Source organism: Protomyctophum bolini (genome assembly GCF_963924005.1).
Source record: "Protomyctophum bolini genome assembly, chromosome: 20".
Lineage (NCBI taxonomy): Eukaryota > Metazoa > Chordata > Actinopteri > Myctophiformes > Myctophidae > Protomyctophum > Protomyctophum bolini.
In genome coordinates this window covers 3,489,058-3,512,223 of record NC_137881.1, presented here as the reverse complement: position 1 = coordinate 3,512,223, position 23,166 = coordinate 3,489,058, and the positions used below count along the sequence as shown (strand labels likewise).

Genomic DNA, 23,166 nt, shown 5'->3' with positions numbered 1-23,166 from the left:
GTTCTGTTGATGTTTAATCTGCTTTTATTCACCTGTTGGACTTTATCCTGGTCTGACATGTTTATTATTGTATATTTACTGGACTCTGTCTTCTGGCTGCATGCTTTTTATAATGTAATCCTTAACGCATTCTGGACGGGAACCCCTTTTGGTGTTTTTACCAAGCATTGTGTTATACTTTTGCAGATCTACAAGCTCGTAGCGCGCCACCGAGTGGCGCGCTACGAGCTTGTAGGTCTGCTATTTTAGAAAAATCGTGGAAATCTGTGTGGAATGTAACTGTTTTATTATTATTAGTGTGTATGGTGCGCGCGCACACACACACACACACACACACACACACACACACACACACACACACACACACAGAGACACACACACAGAGAGAGAGAGAGAGAGAGAGAGAGAGAGAGAGAGCGCTATGTGGTTAGTTCAGTCTAAATTAATGTGTGAATCCAGACATCTCTAGCAGTGGTTGTCAAACCAAATGGACCTGTGAGGTCATTTAGTTCCATATGTACTCTCAGTTACAGACCTGTGAGGGTCCATTTGGTTCCATATGTACTCTCAGTTACAGACCTGTGAGGGTCCATTTGGTTCCATGTGTACTCTCAGAGTTACAGACCTGTGAGGGTCCATTTGGTTCCATATGTACTCTCAGAGTTACAGACCTGTGAGGGTCCATTTGGTTCCATATGTACTCTCAGAGTTACAGACCTGTGAGGGTCCATTTGGTTCCATATGTACTCTCAGAGTTACAGACCTGTGAGGGTCCATTTGGTTCCATATGTACTCTCAGAGGTACAGACCTGTGAGGGTCCATTTGGTTCCATATGTACTCTCAGAGTTACAGACCTGTGAGGGTCCATTTGGTTCCATATGTACTCAGAGTTACAGACCTGTGAGGGTCCATTTGGTTCCATGTGTACTCTCAGAGGTACAGACCTGTGAGGGTCTATTGGAACCCTCTTTGAAAACCGCTGGTCTAAATATATTATATTCATCATATTGTCCAATGTGTGATATAACAATATAACAGTAATGACAACAAACCAGCAGATTATTCTAACTTACTGTATGTTGATGTTTTACAGTTCAACCAACAGCTGTAGACAGGATGGCCAGTGGAACCTCAGCTTCCATCACTGGTGAGTTCTATCAACCCTTTAAAACTGGGAAAGGATCTGTGTGGTTTTAGAGTTCAGCTAAACGTATATATATATATATATATATATATATATATATATATATATATATATATATATATATATAGGCCTACATACTGTATAGCAATGTAGTTTTATCAGAAAACTCTTAGGATAGCAGATCTATATCATAGCAGATCTACAAGCTCACTGCAGCATGCACGTCACTTGTGCCACGCTGTGAGGTTGTACATATTTGAACAAGTCCTCAGTGTTGAGTGTGGAATAGATTTAACTTTTTAATATTTTAACACAAATCCTCTCTTCTGGAGGTCCCTGGAAAGATATTTTACAATGGAGCAGAAAAGATGGGGGGGGGGGGGGGGGGTCTCTGCAGCCAAAGACATATCATTCTGGGTGTCCTTGACTTGAGATCTACTGATTTAAAAGGCATTTGTAGAATCGGCCTCAGGTCTTAATGGGTTAAATCAGATGAAACCAACAAACTGATACTGGTTTAGTCACATCTGTGATTTTTTATCAATATTATGTTTATTTCTCCAACCAGGGAAGAACAGCGAGCCGTCAGAACTGAGCATTGTTCTGATCGGGGGAAAACGACCCGGAGTGGCCAGTGTAAAGAGTTCAGTAGGAAACCTCATCCTGGGCAGAGATGGTTTTAAAACAAACACAACTAAGAGTGTCATGAGACAAGAGTTAGTGTCAGGGAGACAGGTCAGTGTGGTCGACACTCCAGGATGGAGGTCTGATTTCCCCCTAGATCTGACCCCAAAACTGACCCAGTTAGAAATCCAACATAGTGTGAGTCTGTGTCCTCCAGGACCACATGCCTTCGTCCTGGTGATGCCATTGGACGCCACATATGAGGGAACAGATCTGTCAGCAGAGGAGCATGTGAGTCTTCTCCTCAGTGACCGAGTGTGGAAACGCGCTATTATGGTGTTCACTGTAGCTGATAAAACCAACATGAGACCTGATCTCATTACATCTAATTATATCTTTAGAAATCTTACTGAGAAATGTGAAGGTCGCTTCCATGTTGTTAACATCAGTGACAGAGGAGATGGTAGTCAGGTCACACAGCTGATGGAGAAGATAGATCAGATGGTGAAGAGTAGTGGTGGTCACTATGAGACAGAAGAACACGTCTCAGAGGAACTGAAGGAGAAGGAGAGAACTATCAGCAGAAGAGCAGAACAAAGGAGGACAGACTCTCTGAAACGAACCACTGGACTTCCAGAAGATACTGGTACACACACACACACACACACACACACACACACACACACACACACACACACACACACACACACACACACACACACACACACACACACACACACACACACACACACACACACACACACACACACACACACACACACACACACACACACAGTCTAGTCTAGGTAGTAATGTACATTATTATTATTCTATGATGTCTCCTGGTGAACTTTTGTACTGAACTGTCTGTACACTGAACACACCTTTCTACTGTTTTTTATCAATTAGATTATTAGATATTATAAGAACAACATATAATTTCCTGGACATTGTATCCTGGTTCTTTAATCATTCCTAATATGGGCATGTCATTACACTGTAGTGTAGGTGAACAATTCCAAGCAGATCTACAAGCTCACAACACAACATATTGTGTTAATTGTGAGCTTGTATATCTGCTATTTTCTTGCTATTATTACTGCGATGAATGATGAAATAATGATATGTCTCCAGTTTTTAAATAAGAATCTGTCAAAGTGAAAGTAAACAATGTTTTCTCTGACAGGACTGACTGACCTCAGGATTCTGCTGTTGGGAAGGCAGGGCTCTGGGAAGAGTTCAGCAGGAAACACCATTCTAGGAGGAAGTGGTTTTAAAGTTAGTCAGACGGGTCAGAGGTCAGCGCAGTGTGAGGTGAGACAGGGTAGCGTAGCAGGGAGACAGGTGACAGTGGTGGACTCACCAGGCTGGTTCTACAACCGTCCACTACAGGACACCTCAGAGATGGACAAACTGGAGATCCAGGACAGTGTGTCTCTCTGTCCTCCTGGACCACATGCTGTTCTTCTGGTCGTTCCTCTTCGTACAGCATTCACCAAAGCACAGAGAGTAGCAGTAGAGGAACACATGACCCTTCTGTCACAGAGCGCGTGGAGTCATGCTATAGTCCTGTTCACCCATGGAGACCGTCTGGGAGACAGAAGCATCGAGCAGCACATCGAGGCTGAAGGAGAAGACCTCCGCTGGCTTGTTGACACATGTGGGAACAGGTACCATGTCTTCAACAACCAGGAGACAGATGACACTCAGGTCACAGAGCTGCTGCAGAAGATGGAGGAGATGGTGGCAGGAGGACACTATGAAGATGGTGGAGATGTTTCAGAGACGACGTCAGAGAGGAAGAAGATCAGAGAGGAACATGTCCACACATTGATGACCAAGACACAGAGACAAAGAACTGCTCTGAAAGCTCTGTTTGAAGGTGTGTGTGTGTGTGTGTGTGTGTGTGTGTGTGCGCGCATGCCTGCGTGTGTGAATCCCACATATTAATAGAAAAGATAATGTGTAAATAAACAAACAAAAAGGTTAATTTAAACAGCATTGATGTCACGGTCTCACATCATCTACCGAAACACAGAAGACAGTCGACCTGCTGCTATATCATTATATCATTGATCTGGTGACGCACGGTTAGAGATTCACCGTCCTGGTGACGGTTAGAGATTCACCGTCCTGGTGACGCACGGTTAGAGATTCACCGTCCTGGTGACGGTTAGAGATTCACCGTCCTGGTGACGCACGGTTAGAGATTCACCGTCCTGGTGACGCACGGTTAGAGATTCACCGTCCTGGTGACGCACGGTTAGAGATTCACCGTCGGGAAAACTTGGGATTCCCTTCTAACGTACCCTGTTGTCCCGCGTACCAGTGGTTGGGAACCTCTGCATTAAAGCATCAATAATTGTGCGTGTGCGTGTGCGTGTGCGTGTGCGTGCGTCAGGAGAACATCAGAGTCTACCAGAGGTGATGGTGATGCTGGTTGGTGGAGAACAGGATGAGAGAAGCAGAGCTGGAAATCTCATACTGCAGAAGTCTGTGTTTAAACAAACTCTATTCAAGGTGAGTAATATTATATGAATGTGATGTTATAATTATAATGAATGACTTCACTCTAAGTAAATAAACAGTAAAGAGATCAAATATGTTTTCTGAAGATAATGTAACAGTATATAATATATTATACTATACTATATCTGCTGTCATGAATGTGCATTGATCATGTGATCAGTGAAGTGTCACTGATCAATACACAGAAATGTGTCATTTTAGATTTGTGTGTCGGCTATTATCATCGTAGGTCACTTCTGCTATTTCTATTTTTTTATCTTGAAAATGTAACAACTACTAATTTAGAAGGTATTTGTAGAATCAGCATCTTAACCCATTTTGGGCGGGAAGCCCTTTTGGTGTTTCAAGCATTATGTTATGCTTTAGCTGTTGAAAAATGGGTTAATAAACTGCTCTGAACATCCTGTGGAGAAGATAGAATGTCAAATTGACAGCTTTCAAACACAGTGAGGACAGAATTGAGAGAATGTTTTGATTATTATGACTAACGTACAGTAAACTTCATATTCCAGGAGTTTAAAAGCCAGACTAAACTGACAGAATGTGTCAGACAACAGAGACGAGTTGCTGGAAGAACAGTGAGTGTGGTGAACTGTCCAGACTGGTCGACTACACCTCCATCACAGAAGACCAAAGACGTCCTTCTACACGGTGTGACTCTGTGTTCTCCTGGTCCCCACGCTGTCCTGGTGACTGTCGATGTCAAGTCCTGTTTCTGTGAAGCTGACAGGAGATCAGTGGAGGAACACATGGAGCTGCTGGGGGACAGAGTCTGGAGACGCGCTCTGGTTCTGTTCACGTGGGGAGTCTCGCTGGGAGGGAGACGTGTTGAGGAGTACATCGAGGCCGAAGGAGAACCTCTGAGGAGGATCCTGGAGAAATGTGGCTACAGGTACCACGTTCTGCATGGTGTCAACTGGGACATTTCAGAAGTCACAGAGCTGATGGAGAAAATAGAAGACATGGTGATGAGGGACAGAGGACACTTTGGACAGATGACACTCATTAAAAGACTGCGAGGAAGAACAGAAGAACAATGGAAGAAGAGAGAGCAGGAGATGATAGAGAGGATGAGGAGGTCTGTGACGACGGAGCCAGAAGAACCAACCCTGCCAGCTGTCAGGAGGAGGAACAGCATGGAGCATCTTCCTCCAAGCAGTGAGTATCAATATCCTGTTTACATCATGGTGTCATCACTGTCAGATGGAAACCTGTACTGTATGTCCAATAATGTTACTTTTCAGGAAATAAAAAGAGGCTGTGTTTCAATGGGTAGTAATTATTTAGTCACAGCTGTTGTTAATACTTTTTATTGGTTCAATACTGTAGTTATAAAACACACAGCCAGACTACTTATGTCTTATGGCATTAATTTAGGAAAAAATAAACGATAATTATGTAATCGTGTAATTTAATGTGTTGCTGTCTGTTGTCTTGTGTTCCAGTGAGTGTTTATATTGTCAGTGTAAATGTGTTGCTGTCTGTTGTCTTGTGTTCCAGTGAGTGTTTATATTGTCAGTGTAAATGTGTTGCTGTCTGTTGTCTTGTGTTCCAGTGAGTGGAGGAACTCGCTCTTCAGGATATGACACCGCCAGTAAAGCTCCAAGCCTCACTGATGCTGATGTAAGTGTGAGAGAGGAAGATGTTTCATAGATGAAACTTTAGTCTGACATTAATCACAAACATTTAAGTTATTTATCTTTACTTTATGTTTCATTGTATTTTCAGTCTGTGGTGACGGGGCCAGCTGTCAGGAGAAGGAACAGCATGTTTTTGGATCCTCCAAGCAGTGAGTATCAATATCCTGTTTACATCATGGTGTCATCACTGTCAGATGGAAACCTGTACTGTATGTCCAATAATGTTACTTTTCAGGTAATAAAAAGAGGCTGTGTTTCAATGGGTAGTAATTATTTAGTCACAGCTGTTGTTAATACTTTTTATTGGTTCAATAGTTATAAAACACACAGCCAGACTACTTATGGCATTAATTTAGTAAAAAATAAGTGATAATTATGTAATCGTGTAATGTAATGTGTTGCTGTCTGTTGTCTTGTGTTCCAGTGAGTGTGGTTATATTGTCAGTGTAAATGTGTTGCTGTCTGTTGTCTTGTGTTCCAGTGAGTGTGTTTATATTGTCAGTGTAAATGTGTTGCTGTCTGTTGTCTTGTGTTCCAGTGAGTGGAGGAACTCTCTCTTCAGGATATGACACCGCCAGTAAAGCTCCAAGCCTCAGTGATGCTGATGTAAGTGTGAGAGAGGAAGATGTTTCATAGATGAAACTTTAGTCTGACATTAATCACAAACATTTAAGTTATTTATCTTTACTTTATGTTTCATTGTGTTTTCAGTCTGTGGTGACGGGGCCAGCTGTCAGGAGAAGGAACAGCATGGAGCATCTTCCTCCAAGCAGTGAGTATCAATATCCTGTTTACATCATGATGTCATCACTGTCAGATGGAAACCTGTACTGTATGTCCAATAATGTTACTTTTCAGGTAATAAAAAGAGGCTGTGTTTAGAGGTAGTAATTATTTAGTCACAGCTGTTGTTAATACTTTTTATTGGTTCAATACTGTAGTTATAAAACACACAGCCAGACTACTTATGTCTTATGGCATTCATTTAGGAGGAAATAAACGATAATTATGTAATCGTGTAATGTGTTGCTGTCTGTTGTCTTGTGTTCCAGTGAGTGTGTTTATATTGTCAGTGTAAATGTGTTGCTGTCTGTTGTCTTGTGTTCCAGTGAGTGTTGATATTGTCAGTGTAAATGTGTTGCTGTCTGTTGTCTTGTGTTCCAGTGAGTGTGTTTATATTGTCAGTGTAAATGTGTTGCTGTCTGTTTTCTTGTGTTCCAGTGAGTGTGTTTATATTGTCAGTGTAAACGTGTTGCTGTCTGTTGTCTTGTGTTCCAGTGAGTGGAGGAACACAGGATTCAGAATTTGACACCATGAGTGTCGTTTCAAGCCAGGCAGAGTCTGATGTGTTTCCATTGTGGTCTACAGTATGTATTACATTAATCAACATAGCATAACACTTTGTTGATAACTAGCTTTAGTTACAAAGCAAATGTAATTGATCATATTATTCCATTGTTGTTTTTATATAGGAAGATAAATCAGATTTAAGTACTGATGATTGATATACCATCTATCTGATATATCGGGATGATATTTGTGCTTTTTCACTAATTAAAATGTTCCCTCTCTTTCCTGTTGACAAGGAGACACGACAGAAGACTCTGTTTGAGAGACTGACAGGAGTTAAAACTCTAACAGCAGAAGAATGGAAGAAGAGAGAGGAGGAGCTGATCGATACGATGTTGACGCTTGTGATGACGGAGCCACAAGAACCAAGTAGTGAGTCTTTCTGTTGTCCTCTTATGTGGACATGCATTACTTACTAAAATGTGTGTTTGTGCATTTCATAAAATAACAAGATTGGATGCATTTTCATTAAAGAATGATTAGTAGGCTGCTCTGAGATGAATATTTAGGGTGACCAGATTTAGGGTGACCCTTTGCGTGAAGTCCCTCATTTCCAAGACTTTTCAGGCGTCCCACAAACTGAGACCCTGTCCCACATTGGGCATATAGGGCAATATATTTGCAAACAAAGTATCTTGCTTTCAAATAAGTCAGGATACTGTCAAAGTGCACGTGGTCAGGTAGGACACCTACTGGACGACAAGAGGTACTACATAGATCTCAAAAGAAAAATATAATTCCCAGACATGTCCTCTCCATTATAGTTACAGAGTGACCAGACGTGTCCCTTTGCGTGGGACAGCCCCTCAGGAATCAAACTGAGACCCTGTCCCACATTGTGACCGACAGGCATCAGTGTTCAAACTGAGACCCTGTCCCACATTGTGACTGACAGGCATCAGTGTTCAAACTGAGACCCTGTCCCACAAAATTGTGACATGACAGGCATCAGTGTTCAAACTGAGACCCTGTCCCACATTGTGACTGACAGGCATCCGTGTTCAAACTGAGACCCTGTCCCACATTGTGACTGGCAGGCATCAGTGTTCAAACTGAGACCCTGTCTGTCCCACATTGTGACATGACAGGCATCTGTGTTCAAACTGAGACCCTGTCCCACATTGTGACATGACAGGCATCAGTGTTCAAACTGAGACCCCGTCCCACATTGTGACATGACAGGCATCAGTGTTCAAACTGAGACCCTGTCCCACATTGTGACATGACAGGCATCAGTGTACAAATGCCCTAATTAATAGTTAGTCCTCTAATAGTTGGCTTTCTGTTGTAAAGCTCTCTCGTTGTCTCGTTTCCAGCTAGATGTGTTTTTAAGCCTGTTATAATAATAGGCTGACATGAGAAATATCCCCTAGGCTACAGTAGGCCTACCAGTAAGTCGGCCATACCACCATTTAGAACAAAATGTGAGGGTTTGTGTTTTTATTCTAAGTGTAAATGTGTGGTGGTGTGTTGTCTTGTGTTGCAGTGACAGTGTTTTATTCTAAGTGTAAATGTGTGGTGGTGTGTTGTGTTGTCTTGTGTTGCAGTGACAGTGTTTTATTCTAAGTGTAAATGTGTGGTGGTGTGTTGTGTTGTCTTGTGTTGCAGTGACAGTGTTTTATTCTAAGTGTAAATGTGTGGTGGTGTGTTGTCTTGTGTTGCAGTGACAGTGTTTTATTCTAAGTGTAAATGTGTGTGTGTTTGTTCTCTTGTGTTGCAGTGACAGTGTTTTATTCTAAGTGTAAATGTGTGGTGGTGTGTTGTGTTGTCTTGTGTTGCAGTGACAGTGTTTTATTCTAAGTGTAAATGTGTGTGTTGTGTTGTCTTGTGTTGCAGTGACAGTGTTTTATTCTAAGTGTAAATGTGTGTGTTGTGTTGTCTTGTGTTGCAGTGACAGTGTTTTATTCTAAGTGTAAATGTGTGTGTTGTGTTGTCTTGTGTTGCAGTGACAGTGTTTTATTCTAAGTGTAAATGTGTGGTGGTGTGTTGTGTTGTCTTGTGTTGCAGTGACAGTGTTTTATTCTAAGTGTAAATGTGTGTGTTGTGTTGTCTTGTGTTGCAGTGACAGTGTTTTATTCTAAGTGTAAATGTGTGGTGGTGTGTTGTGTTGTCTTGTGTTGCAGTGACAGTGTTTTATTCTAAGTGTAAATGTGTGTGTTGTGTTGTCTTGTGTTGCAGTGACAGTGTTTTATTCTAAGTGTAAATGTGTGTGTTGTGTTGTCTTGTGTTGCAGTGACAGTGTTTTATTCTAAGTGTAAATGTGTGTGTTGTGTCGTCTTGTGTTGCAGTGACAGTGTTTTATTCTAAGTGTAAATGTGTGTGTTTGTTGTCTTGTGTTGCAGTGACAGTGTTTTATTCTAAGTGTAAATGTGTGTGTTGTGTTGTCTTGTGTTGCAGTGACAGTGTTTTATTCTAAGTGTAAATGTGTGTGTTGTGTTGTCTTGTGTTGCAGTGACAGTGTTTTATTCTAAGTGTAAATGTGTGGTGGTGTGTTGTGTTGTCTTGTGTTGCAGTGACAGTGTTTTATTCTAAGTGTAAATGTGTGTGTTGTGTTGTCTTGTGTTGCAGTGACAGTGTTTTATTCTAAGTGTAAATGTGTGGTGGTGTGTTGTGTTGTCTTGTGTTGCAGTGACAGTGTTTTATTCTAAGTGTAAATGTGTGTGTTGTGTTGTCTTGTGTTGCAGTGACAGTGTTTTATTCTAAGTGTAAATGTGTGTGTTTGTTCTCTTGTGTTGCAGTGACAGTGTTTTATTCTAAGTGTAAATGTGTGTGTTGTGTTGTCTTGTGTTGCAGTGACAGTGTTTTATTCTAAGTGTAAATGTGTGTGTTGTGTTGTCTTGTGTTGCAGTGACAGTGTTTTATTCTAAGTGTAAATGTGTGTGTTTGTTGCCTTGTGTTGCAGTGACAGTGTTTTATTCTAAGTGTAAATGTGTGTGTTTGTTGTCTTGTGTTGCAGTGACAATGTTTTATTCTAAGTGTAAATGTGTGTGTTTGTTGTCTTGTGTTGCAGTGAGTGGTGACACACCTTCTGCCAAGGTCTCAGATTGGCTGAACAGACATCCTGGACCAATGGCGCCCTCTTCAGGACATGACACCATGAGCATGGCTCCTCCCAGCCAGGCAGACACTGGTGATGTGAGAGATGAAGATGTTTCATAGATGAAAACTTTATTAGGCTTGAGTTATACTTTGATGCACACACCGGTGTCACGCGGATGAATAGCAGATCTACAAGCTCACACAACTATAGTAGTGATGAGCATTGTTGTTCTTTTCAGTGTACTGACAATCTAATTCAAATCAGATCACAAAAACTTTTCTTTGAGTTGTACAGATCTACATTTGTATTATTGTATTAATATGAACATAATATTTCGACATATTTCTGGCATTCCTGAGGAGCAGCGACCTGGGAGTTGTAGAGTTTGAGTTTCATTTTGTTTTCTATTGTCCACTATGCCGTGATTTAAGAAACTCTTTATTTGAAGAAAAAAAATCACGATAATATATAACCCAGATTTGTTTTGGATGTCTGAATGTTTTATGTTAAATTGGTTGTTCAGTGTAATGAAGTTTTTGTTTTAAGACAATTCATAGAGAAGGCGTGGCAGTTACGTTGGAGAACGATGTATCCGTAACTGTCTATTCGTGTATAATTATGTATCATTATATTATGTACAATTTTGTAGAGTGTCTTGTAAGCCCATGCGGGCTGGGCATCTTATGATGTAGGACACTTTAATAAAAACTATCCATCTACCTTGGTGTTTAAATCACTTTAGGTTCAGGTTTATTTGGCCGTTTTCACATCTCGATTCATTTATTGTATTTTTATGTATTTTTATCATATATATTTCTATAAGTTTTTTTTTTTTTAAGATGGAGTGCAGTGAGGTTTTTTTCCCACCCTAAACCATGATATTATTGTGATGTCACTATATCACTGTCAGCCTCCAGGAAGAAACCCCTAAATACAAAAGAAACGGAAAGACATTGTCGTATCTAGGAATCAATAATTCTATGCAATAACCCATGTTCTTGTGCAAATGCACAGTTAACAAATGTAAACTGTTGTATTCTGTCCGTCTGTCTTAATTATCTGCAGTCACTCTGTCTGCAAGGTCTGCCTTTTGTCATTCAAAATCAGGGTGTCGAGATGGTTTGTTTACGTTTTACTGTCTGTTCCTGCTGCAATTTGTGTAACAATAGATTATTGGTGGTGGCATAATGGTTGATCAATGGGTCTTCAGAGGAACAGTGAACACGCCTACATTCTCACCTTAGTTTGAGAAACTGTACTTAATACCTGTACTCTGAGTGTAACGGGGTGAGTCAGCCGGGTCACCTGTGGCCAGCTTGTTCCTGTGTGAGCCTATATACGCTGTATGCTGTGCCTACTCTGAAATAAACATCGTGGAACATCGAACCTCGTCTGTCTGCCGTGCACATTTACTCTTCTGTATTGTATTTTAATATACGACAACATCTAATAGAAGAGTTACGACATTGAGGGGGCAGAAACAGAGCATCTAATAGAAGAGTTACAACATTGAGGGGGCAGAAACAGAGCATCTAATAGAAGAGTTATGACATTGAGGGGGAAGAAACAGAGCATCTAATAGAAGAGTTACGACATTGAGGGGGCAGAAACAGAGAATCTAATAGAAGAGTTTACGACATTGAGGGGGCAGAAACCGAGCATCTAATAGAAGAGTTACGACATTGAGGGGGCAGAAACAGAGCATCTAATAGAAGAGTTACGACATTGAGGGGGCAGAAACCGAGCATCTAATAGAAGAGTTACGACATTGAGGGGGAAGAAACAGAGCATCTAATAGAAGAGTTACGACATTGAGGGGGCAGAAACAGAGAATCTAATAGAAGAGTTTACGACATTGAGGGGGCAGAAACCGAGCATCTAATAGAAGAGTTACGACATTGAGGGGGCAGAAACAGAGCATCTAATAGAAGAGTTACGACATTGAGGGGGCAGAAACAGAGCATCTAATAGAAGAGTTGAACTGGGGACATTACAATGCATATACATTTGCAACCATGTGAGCTTTCATTGACGAGAACATGATTGTATTTCAACATTATTATTGTTGTTCATAATCATTTCCCAGGTATAGGCATGCATTTGGCTAGGCAAAAATGGCTCAGTTGCCGTTCAATGAATCTTAAATGGGCCAATATAGGCTTTCATATAATGGAGAAACAGAGTTGTCGGGGTGGTCAAAAGTGGGGTGGATGAAATCACCCATGTGGGGTGAGAGTGAGACGTGCTGGCCGTTGGGAAAGGCCGGTCGAGTCCAGGCCGGTCTGGGCCAGCCGTTTTATCCTAGATGCACAATTATCTTTTATAAACAGCCTATATATAATCATGTTGCTTTGTGTGACATAATAATGTTGTGCACAGCAGCCGCTCTCAGCCATCTATGGCTGCAGCGCAGCCTGTTGGGTCACTGTGTAGGACCCAACAGGTGTAGGACCCAACAGGTGTAGGACCCAACAGGTGTAGGACCCAACAGGTGTATTTGGCCGTTTTCACATCTCGATTCATTTATTGTATTTTTATGTATTTTTATCATATATATTTCTATAAGTTTTTTTTTTTTTAAGATGGAGTGCAGTGAGGTTTTTTTCCCACCCTAAACCATGATATTATTGTGATGTCACTATATCACTGTCAGCCTCCAGGAAGAAACCCCTAAATACAAAAGAAACGGAAAGACATTGTCGTATCTAGGAATCAATAATTCTATGCAATAACCCATGTTCTTGTGCAAATGCACAGTTAACAAATGTAAACTGTTGTATTCTGTCCGTCTGTCTTAATTATCTGCAGTCACTCTGTCTGCAAGGTCTGCCTTTTGTCATTCAAAATCAGGGTGTCGAGATGGTTTGTTTACGTTTTACTGTCTGTTCCTGCTGCAATTTGTGTAACAATAGATTATTGGTGGTGGCATAATGGTTGATCAATGGGTCTTCAGAGGAACAGTGAACACGCCTACATTCTCACCTTAGTTTGAGAAACTGTACTTAATACCTGTACTCTGAGTGTAACGGGGTGAGTCAGCCGGGTCACCTGTGGCCAGCTTGTTCCTGTGTGAGCCTATATACGCTGTATGCTGTGCCTACTCTGAAATAAACATCGTGGAACATCGAACCTCGTCTGTCTGCCGTGCACATTTACTCTTCTGTATTGTATTTTAATATACGACAACATCTAATAGAAGAGTTACGACATTGAGGGGGCAGAAACAGAGCATCTAATAGAAGAGTTACAACATTGAGGGGGCAGAAACAGAGCATCTAATAGAAGAGTTATGACATTGAGGGGGAAGAAACAGAGCATCTAATAGAAGAGTTACGACATTGAGGGGGCAGAAACAGAGAATCTAATAGAAGAGTTTACGACATTGAGGGGGCAGAAACCGAGCATCTAATAGAAGAGTTACGACATTGAGGGGGCAGAAACAGAGCATCTAATAGAAGAGTTACGACATTGAGGGGGCAGAAACCGAGCATCTAATAGAAGAGTTACGACATTGAGGGGGAAGAAACAGAGCATCTAATAGAAGAGTTACGACATTGAGGGGGCAGAAACAGAGAATCTAATAGAAGAGTTTACGACATTGAGGGGGCAGAAACCGAGCATCTAATAGAAGAGTTACGACATTGAGGGGGCAGAAACAGAGCATCTAATAGAAGAGTTACGACATTGAGGGGGCAGAAACAGAGCATCTAATAGAAGAGTTGAACTGGGGACATTACAATGCATATACATTTGCAACCATGTGAGCTTTCATTGACGAGAACATGATTGTATTTCAACATTATTATTGTTGTTCATAATCATTTCCCAGGTATAGGCATGCATTTGGCTAGGCAAAAATGGCTCAGTTGCCGTTCAATGAATCTTAAATGGGCCAATATAGGCTTTCATATAATGGAGAAACAGAGTTGTCGGGGTGGTCAAAAGTGGGGTGGATGAAATCACCCATGTGGGGTGAGAGTGAGACGTGCTGGCCGTTGGGAAAGGCCGGTCGAGTCCAGGCCGGTCTGGGCCAGCCGTTTTATCCTAGATGCACAATTATCTTTTATAAACAGCCTATATATAATCATGTTGCTTTGTGTGACATAATAATGTTGTGCACAGCAGCCGCTCTCAGCCATCTATGGCTGCAGCGCAGCCTGTTGGGTCACTGTGTAGGACCCAACAGGTGTAGGACCCAACAGGTGTAGGACCCAACAGGTGTAGGACCCAACAGGTGTAGGGGACCCAACAGGTGTAGGGGACCCAACAGGTGTAGGACCCAACAGGTGTAGGGGACCCAACAGGTGTAGGACCCAACAGGTGTAGGACCCAACAGGTGTAGGACCCAACAGGTGTAAGACCCAACAGGTGTAGGACCCAACAGGTGTAGGGGACCCAACAGGTGTAGGACCCAACAGGTGTAGGACCCAACAGGTGTAGGACCCAACAGGTGTAGGACCCAACAGGTGTAGGACCCAACAGGTGTAGGACCCAACAGGTGTAGGACCCAACAGGTGTAGGACCCAACAGGGACCCAACAGGTGTAGGACCCAACAGGTGTAGGACCCAACAGGTGTAGGACCCAACAGGTGTAGGACCCAACAGGTGTAGGACCCAACATGTGTAGGACCCAACAGGTGTAGGACCCAACAGGTGTAGGGGACCCAACAGGTGTAGGACCCAACAGGTGTAGGACCTAACAGGGACCCAACAGGTGTAGGACCCAACAGGTGTAGGACCCAACAGGTGTAGGACCCAACAGGGACCCAACAGGTGTAGGACCCAACAGGTGTAGGACCCAACAGGTGTAGGACCCAACAGGGACCCAACAGGTGTAGGACCCAACAGGGGTAGGGGACCCAACAGGTGTAGGACCCAACAGGTGTAGGACCCAACAGGTGTAGGACCCAACAGGTGTAGGACCCAACAGGGACCCAACAGGTGTAGGACCCAACAGGTGTAGGACCCAACAGGTGTAGGACCCAACGGGGACCCAACAGGTGTAGGACCCAACAGGTGTAGGGGACCCAACAGGTGTAGGACCCAACAGGTGTAGGACCCAAGAGGTGTAAGACCCAACAGGTGTAGGACCCAACAGGTGTAGGGGACCCAACAGGTGTAGGACCCAACAGGTGTAGGACCCAACAGGTGTAGGACCCAACAGGTGTAGGGGACCCAACAGGTGTAGGACCCAACAGGTGTAGGGGACCCAACAGGTGTAGGACCCAACAGGTGTAGGACCCAACAGGTGTAGGCCCAACAGGTGTAGGGGACCCAACAGGTGTAGGACCCAACAGGTGTAGAGGACCCAACAGGTGTAGGACCCAACAGGTGTAGGACCCAACAGGTGTAGGACCCAACAGGTGTAGAGGACCCAACAGGTGTAGGACCCAACAGGTGTAGGACCCAACAGGTGTAGGACCCAACAGGTGTAGGACCCAACAGGTGTAGGGGACCCAACAGGTGTAGGACCCAACAGGTGTAGGACCCAACAGGTGTAGGGGACCCAACAGGTGTAGGACCCAACAGGTGTAGGGGACCCAACAGGTGTAGGGGACCCAACAGGTGTAGGACCCAACATGTGTAGGGGACCCAACAGGTGTAGGACCCAACAGGTGTAGGACCCAACAGGTGTAGGACCGAACAGGTGTAGGACCCAACAGGTGTAGGACCCAACAGGTGTAGGGGACCCAACAGGTGTAGGGGACCCAACAGGTGTAGGACCCAACATGTGTAGGGGACCCAACAGGTGTAGGACCCAACAGGTGTAGGACCCAACAGGTGTAGGACCCAACAGGTGTAGGACCCAACAGGTGTAGGACCCAACAGGTGTAGAGGACCCAACAGGTGTAGGACCCAACAGGTGTAGGACCCAACAGGTGTAGGACCCAACAGGGACCCAACAGGTGTAGGACCCAACAGGTGTAGGACCCAACAGGGACCCAACAGGTGTAGGACCCAACAGGTGTAGGACCCAACAGGTGTAGGGGACCCAACAGGTGTAGGACCCAACAGGTGTAGGGGACCCAACAGGTGTAGGACCCAACAGGTGTAGGAGCCAACAGGGACCCAACAGGTGTAGGGGACCCAACAGGTGTAGGACAGGTGTAGGACCCAACAGGTGTAGGACCCAACAGGTGTAGGACCCAACAGGTGTAGGACCCAACAGGTGTAGGACCCAACAGGTGTAGGGGACCCAACAGGTGTAGGACACCCAACAGGTGTAGGACCCAACAGGTGTAGGACCCAACAGGTGTAGGACCCAACAGGGACCCAACAGGGACCCAACAGGTGTAGGACCCAACAGGTGTAGGACCCAACAGGGACCCAACAGGTGTAGGACCCAACAGGTGTAGGACCCAACAGGTGTAGGACCCAACAGGTGTAGGACCCAACAGGTGTAGGGGACCCAACAGGTGTAGGACCCAACAGGTGGACCCAACAGGTGTAGGACCCAACAGGTGTAGGACCCAACAGGTGTAGGACCCAACAGGTGTAGGACCCAACAGGTGTAGGACCCAACAGGTGTAGGACCCAACATGTGTAGGACCCAACAGGTGTAGGACCCAACAGGTGTAGGACCCAACAGGTGTAGGACCCAACAGGTGTAGGACCCAACAGGTGTAGGACCCAACAGGTGTAGGACCCAACAGGTGTAGGGGACCCAACAGGTGTAGGGGACCCAACAGGTGTAGGACCCAACAGGTGTAGGACCCAACAGGTGTAGGGGACCCAACAGGTGTAGGACCCAACAGGTGTAGGACCCAACAGGTGTAGGACCCAACAGGTGTAGGACCCAACAGGTGTAGGACCCAACAGGTGTAGGACCCAACAGGTGTAGGACCCAACAGGTGTAGGACCCAACAGGTGTAGGGGACCCAACAGGTGTAGGGGACCCAACAGGTGTAGGGGACCCAACAGGTGTAGGACCCAACATGTGTAGGGGACCCAACAGGTGTAGGACCCAACAGGTGTAGGACCCAACAGGTGTAGGACCCAACAGGTGTAGGACCCAACAGGTGTAGAGGACCCAACAGGTGTAGGACCCAACAGGTGTAGGACCCAACAGGTGTAGGACCCAAAAGGGACCCAACAGGTGTAGGACCCAACAGGTGTAGGACCCAACAGGGACCCAACAGGTGTAGGACCCAACAGGTGTAGGACCCAACAGGTGTAGGGGACCCAACAGGTGTAGGACCCAACAGGTGTAGGGGACCCAACAGGTGTAGGACCCAACAGGTGTAGGAGCCAACAGGGACCCAACAGGTGTAGGGGACCCAACAGGTGTAGGACAGGTGTAGGACCCAACAGGTGTAGGACCCAACAGGTGTAGAACCCAACAGGTGTAGGACCCAACAGGTGTAGGACCCAACAGGTGTAGGGGACCCAACAGGTGTAGGACCCAACAGGTGTAGGACCCAACAGGTGTAACAGGTGTAGGACCCAACAGGTGTAGGGGACCCAACAGGTGTAGGACCCAACAGGTGTAGGACCCAACAGGTGTAGGACCCAACAGGTGTAGGACCCAACAGGGACCCAACAGGGACCCAACAGGTGTAGGACCCAACAGGTGTAGGACCCAACAGGGACCCAACAGGTGTAGGACCCAACAGGTGTAGGACCCAACAGGTGTAGGACCCAACAGGTGTAGGACCCAACAGGTGTAGGACCCAACAGGTGTAGGACCCAACAGGTGTAGGACCCAACAGGTGTAGAGGACCCAACAGGTGTAGGACCCAACAGGTGTAGGACCCAACAGGTGTAGGACCCAACAGGTGTAGGACCCAACAGGTGTAGGACCCAACAGGTGTAGGACCCAACAGGTGTAGGACCCAACAGGTGTAGGACCCAACAGGTGTAGGACCCAACAGGTGTAGGACCCAACAGGGACCCAACAGGTGTAGGACCCAACAGGTGTAGGACCCAACAGGTGTAGGACCCAACAGGTGTAGGACCCAACAGGTGTAGGACCCAACAGGTGTAGGGGACCCAACAGGTGTAGGACCCAACAGGTGTAGGACCTAACAGGGACCCAACAGGTGTAGGACCCAACAGGTGTAGGACCCAACAGGTGTAGGACCCAACAGGGACCCAACAGGTGTAGGACCCAACAGGTGTAGGACCCAACAGGTGTAGGACCCAACAGGGACCCAACAGGTGTAGGACCCAACAGGGACCCAACAGGTGTAGGACCCAACAGGTGTAGGACCCAACAGGTGTAGGACCCAACATGTGTAGGACCCAACAGGTGTAGGACCCAACAGGTGTAGGACCCAACAGGTGTAGGACCCAACAGGTGTAGGACCCAACAGGTGTAGGACCCAACAGGTGTAGGGGACCCAACAGGTGTAGGACCCAACAGGTGTAGGGGACCCAACAGGTGTAGGGGACCCAACAGGTGTAGGACCCAACAGGTGTAGGACCCAACAGGTGTAGGGGACCCAACAGGTGTAGGACCCAACAGGTGTAGGACCCAACAGGTGTAGGACCCAACAGGTGTAGGACCCAACAGGTGTAGGACCCAACAGGTGTAGGACCCAACAGGTGTAGGACCCAACAGGTGTAGGGGACCCAACAGGTGTAGGACCCAACAGGTGTAGGACCCAACAGGTGTAGGACCCAACAGGTGTAGGACCCAACAGGTGTAGGACCCAACAGGTGTAGGGGACCCAACAGGTGTAGGACCCAACAGGTGTAGGACCCAACAGGTGTAGGACCCAACAGGTGTAGGACCCAACAGGTGTAGGACCCAACAGGTGTAGGGGACCCAACAGGTGTAGGACCCAACAGGTGTAGGACCCAACAGGTGTAGGACCCAACAGGTGTAGGACCCAACAGGTGTAGGACCCAACAGGTGTAGGGGACCCAACAGGTGTAGGGGACCCAACAGGTGTAGGACCCAACAGGTGTAGGACCCAACAGGTGTAGGACCCAACAGGTGTAGGGGACCCAACAGGTGTAGGACCCAACAGGTGTAGGACCCAACAGGTGTAGGACCCAACAGGTGTAGGACCCAACAGGTGTAGGACCCAACAGGTGTAGGGGACCCAACAGGTGTAGGACCCAACAGGTGTAGGGGACCCAACAGGTGTAGGACCCAACAGGTGTAGGACCCAACAGGTGTAGGGGACCCAACAGGTGTAGGACCCAACAGGTGTAGGGGACCCAACAGGTGTAGGGGACCCAACAGGTGTAGGACCCAACAGGTGTAGGACCCAACAGGTGTAGGACCCAACAGGTGTAGGACCCAACAGGTGTAGGGGACCCAACAGGTGTAGGACCCAACAGGTGTAGGACCCAACAGGTGTAGGACCCAACAGGTGTAGGGGACCCAACAGGTGTAGGACCCAACAGGTGTAGGGGACCCAACAGGTGTAGGACCCAACAGGTGTAGGACCCAACAGGTGTAGGGGACCCAACAGGTGTAGGACCCAACAGGTGTAGGGGACCCAACAGGTGTAGGACCCAACAGGTGTAGGACCCAACAGGTGTAGGGGACCCAACAGGTGTAGGACCCAACAGGTGTAGGACCCAACAGGTGTAGGGGACCCAACAGGTGTAGGACCCAACAGGTGTAGGACCCAACAGGTGTAGGACCCAACAGGTGTAGGACCCAACAGGTGTAGGACCCAACAGGTGTAGGGGACCCAACAGGTGTAGGACCCAACAGGTGTAGGACCCAACAGGTGTAGGACCCAACAGGTGTAGGGGACTTAACAGGTGTAGGGGACCCAACAGGTGTAGGACCCAACAGGTGTAGGACCCAACAGGTGTAGGACCCAACAGGTGTAGGACCCAACAGGTGTAGGACCCAACAGGTGTAGGGGACCCAACAGGTGTAGGACCCAACAGGTGTAGGGGACCCAACAGGTGTAGGACCTAAAGTGTGACCTAAAATGCGCTCGCACGCCTTTGATTGGTCGGTGTCTAGAGAGGACCAGCGCAAACTCCACTTCCCGGGCTGAATTATGGGCCCACCACGTTCCTCACAGTCAAACACACTGCCAACGCACAACGCCCCATTCTGACCTGAGATCAGATTCATACGAGGTTTCCACTGGACACACACACTGGTCTGATTATAACCCATTCTGACCTGAGATCAGATTCTAAAAAAATGTCAGTCGTTCTTCGATTTTTCAAAAAAATAGCAGACCTACAAGCTCGTAGCGCGCCACTCGGTGGCGCGCTATGAGCTTGTAGATCTGCTCTTTTTCAATAGCTAAAGCATAACATGATGCCGACACCAAAAAGGGTTCCCGTTCAGAATGGGTTAAATAGTGTGGAAATGAAGACTCCTGCTGAGATCCCGTTTTCTCCAAACTTTATTTCTCCATTTTAAATTATTACGCTGATGAAAAAAATAATTTAAATGAAATTCAAAACCTGCAGGTGTATAAAACAACGTTATAAATAAGAACGTAAACATGAAACATATATATAACAACTGGAATACATCTGATCATTTTGAATGAACACAAAGGATACCAATAGGCCTACAGTATAGGCTATATCTGGTTAATTACAATCTCAGTTAAAAGAAAATATTGTCAAGAGGTTAATTGTTTCTTTCAATATTGGCTGAAATGGCATCCTGTTTCAGTTCTCATCGTCTTCCACTAGCATTGCTAAAAAATGCTAACATGCGCTCAGATTCTTAAAACTCAAAACAATTCACCACCTGCAGCCAGGCTCGTTCATTCCCAATACTGGTTCATTTTTGGAACCAGACCTTCAAAATCTCTTCCAAATCTGTCAACAAAGGCCTGCCCTATATGCACTGGAAAAAATATGTGCGCGACATTTCTTTTTTTTTAAAACAATGTTTTATCGTATTGGAAAACTATTGGGGGAGAGGTTTGTCTAACCCAGAGTGTATAGAGTAGCGACACTCCACACATTGGAACTATCCCATTGAGACAAAGCAGGGTGCCTATGGGCTATAGTTCCACACATTGGAACTACCCCATTGAGACAAAGCAGGGGTGCTATATGGCCTATAGTTCCACACATTGGAACTATCCCATTGAGACAAAGCAGGGTGCCTATGGGCTATAGTTCCACACATTGGAACTATCCCATTGAGACAAAGCAGGGTGCCTATGGGCTATAGTTCCACACATTGGAACTATCCCATTGAGACAAAGCGGGGTGCCTATGGGCTATAGTTCCACACATTGGAACTATCCCATTGAGACAAAGCAGGGGTGCCTATGGGCTATAGTTCCACACATTGGAACTATCCCATTGAGACAAAGCGGGGTGCCTATGGGCTATAGTTCCACACATTGGAACTATCCCATTGAGACAAAGCAGGGGTGCCTATGGGCTATAGTTCCACACATTGGAACTATCCCATTGAGACAAAGCGGGGTGCTACGGTATGAGCTATAGTTCCACACATTGCTCCTGTGGCTGGAACTATCCCATTGAGATATAGAATGAGCACTTCCGCGTTCCGTTGTTACAATGGGAGTCAACGCTATATAGTGTCGCCACTCTCTCACTATTATTATACTCTGGTCTAACCCATGTTATGCTTAGCTGTGATTGGACCATAGCAGTTTGGGGAGGGGCTTAGCTATAGGTCAATCAAACAATGCTATATGGACCTCGGCGCTGTAGAGCCCACAATGTGACGTCATTTGAGGTTATTTTACCGAAACAGCGGTAAAATAGGAGTATGAATCGGCCCTTAGGCTACGGCCGTTCATTTCATGGGTTTTCCAACCCCCAATACATGTTGTAAAATCAAACCTAATTTAACTCTGAGAGGACCCTGACGAGTCCATTTGGTTCAATTTGTACACTCTCAGAGTTACAGACCCATAAGGGTCCATTTGTACACTCTCAGAGTTACAGACCCATAAGGGTCCATTTGTACACTCTCAGAGTTACAGACCCATAAGGGTCCATTTGCACACTCTCAGAGTTACAGACCCATAAGGGTCCATTTGCACACTCTCAGAGTTACAGACCCATAAGGGTCCATTTGGTTCCATTTGTACACTCTCAGAGTTACAGACCCATAAGGGTCCATTTGCACACTCTCAGAGTTACAGACCCATAAGGGTCCATTTGGTTCCATTTGTACACTCTCAGAGTTACAGACCCATAAGGGTCCATTTGGTTCCATTTGTACACTCTCAGAGTTACAGACCCATAAGGGTCCATTTGGTTCCATTTGTACACTCTCAGAGTTACAGACCCATAAGGGTCCATTTGGTTCCATTTGTACACTCTCAGAGTTACAGACCCATAAGGGTCCATTTGGTTCCATTTGTACACTCTCTGAGTTACAGACCCATAAGGGTCCATTTGGTTCCAAACTATCATTTAGCTGGGGACCCCCTGGCACTCCCTCAAGGACCCCTGGGGGTCCCCGGACCCCACTTTGGGAACCACTGCTGACCGAGTGTGTGCAAAACGTATTTAGCTAACATAATTTATATTAACACAATCATTTTAACCACATTAACTATATTTTATATTTCTTTGGCTGATCAAAAATTGCAGATTTATTTATTTTTAAATCGTGAAAATTTTGCATCTTGAATATAATATATATTAAAAAAAATTAGAAGATTTAAGTGAACATTCTTTGCTTTTGTTTTGTCACAATGAAAAGCAATTGATTTATTTTTCTTTACACACAGAGAAAAGCAACATGAAGCAGAAGGTTAATATTATTTATGATGAATAGATCACAATACTTTATGTAGGGATGCGACATTTTAACCGATAAATTACATCGGTCAAAAGGTTCAAATCGACCGATATTCGCAATAGAACATTTCCACCAGCATATAGGGTTTAATTTACACCCGTTATAGAGCAC

General features: G+C 45.4%; 2 protein-coding genes and 1 long non-coding RNA gene across 5 annotated transcripts; all 3 read left to right on the top strand.

Annotated features, from left to right (window-relative positions):
- Positions 1-1,117: 1,117 nt before the first annotated feature.
- On the top strand, positions 1,118-3,521 carry LOC308335907 (GTPase IMAP family member 8-like; the record flags this gene model as incomplete). The annotated part of the gene is made up of 3 exons (XM_080793129.1): positions 1,118-1,148; positions 1,714-2,415; positions 2,956-3,521. Coding segments are annotated over 3 exons (1,299 nt in total), but the record flags the coding sequence as incomplete, so codon positions are not given.
- Positions 3,522-3,523: 2 nt separating this feature from the next.
- LOC308335649 lies at positions 3,524-4,969 on the top strand. Its single transcript, XR_013966066.1, has 3 exons — positions 3,524-3,651; positions 4,171-4,289; positions 4,811-4,969. It is a non-coding gene; the product is annotated as an uncharacterized lncRNA (long non-coding RNA).
- Positions 4,970-5,328: 359 nt separating this feature from the next.
- Positions 5,329-10,643, top strand: LOC308335632 (uncharacterized protein). 3 transcript variants are annotated; one of them, XM_080792732.1, is made up of 8 exons: positions 5,329-5,456; positions 5,854-5,921; positions 6,027-6,087; positions 6,477-6,544; positions 6,650-6,710; positions 7,217-7,284; positions 7,525-7,660; positions 10,299-10,643. In XM_080792732.1, exons 1-8 carry the CDS (start codon positions 5,357-5,359, stop codon positions 10,445-10,447), a joined length of 711 nt encoding a protein of 236 aa, XP_080648858.1. In that variant the 5' UTR covers positions 5,329-5,356; the 3' UTR covers positions 10,448-10,643. The 3 variants fall into 3 exon arrangements, with proteins under 3 accessions (XP_080648858.1, XP_080648860.1, XP_080648859.1); XM_080792734.1 differs by lacking the exons at positions 5,854-5,921; positions 6,027-6,087; XM_080792733.1 differs by lacking the exons at positions 6,477-6,544; positions 6,650-6,710.
- The last annotated feature ends 12,523 nt before the right edge of the window (positions 10,644-23,166 follow it).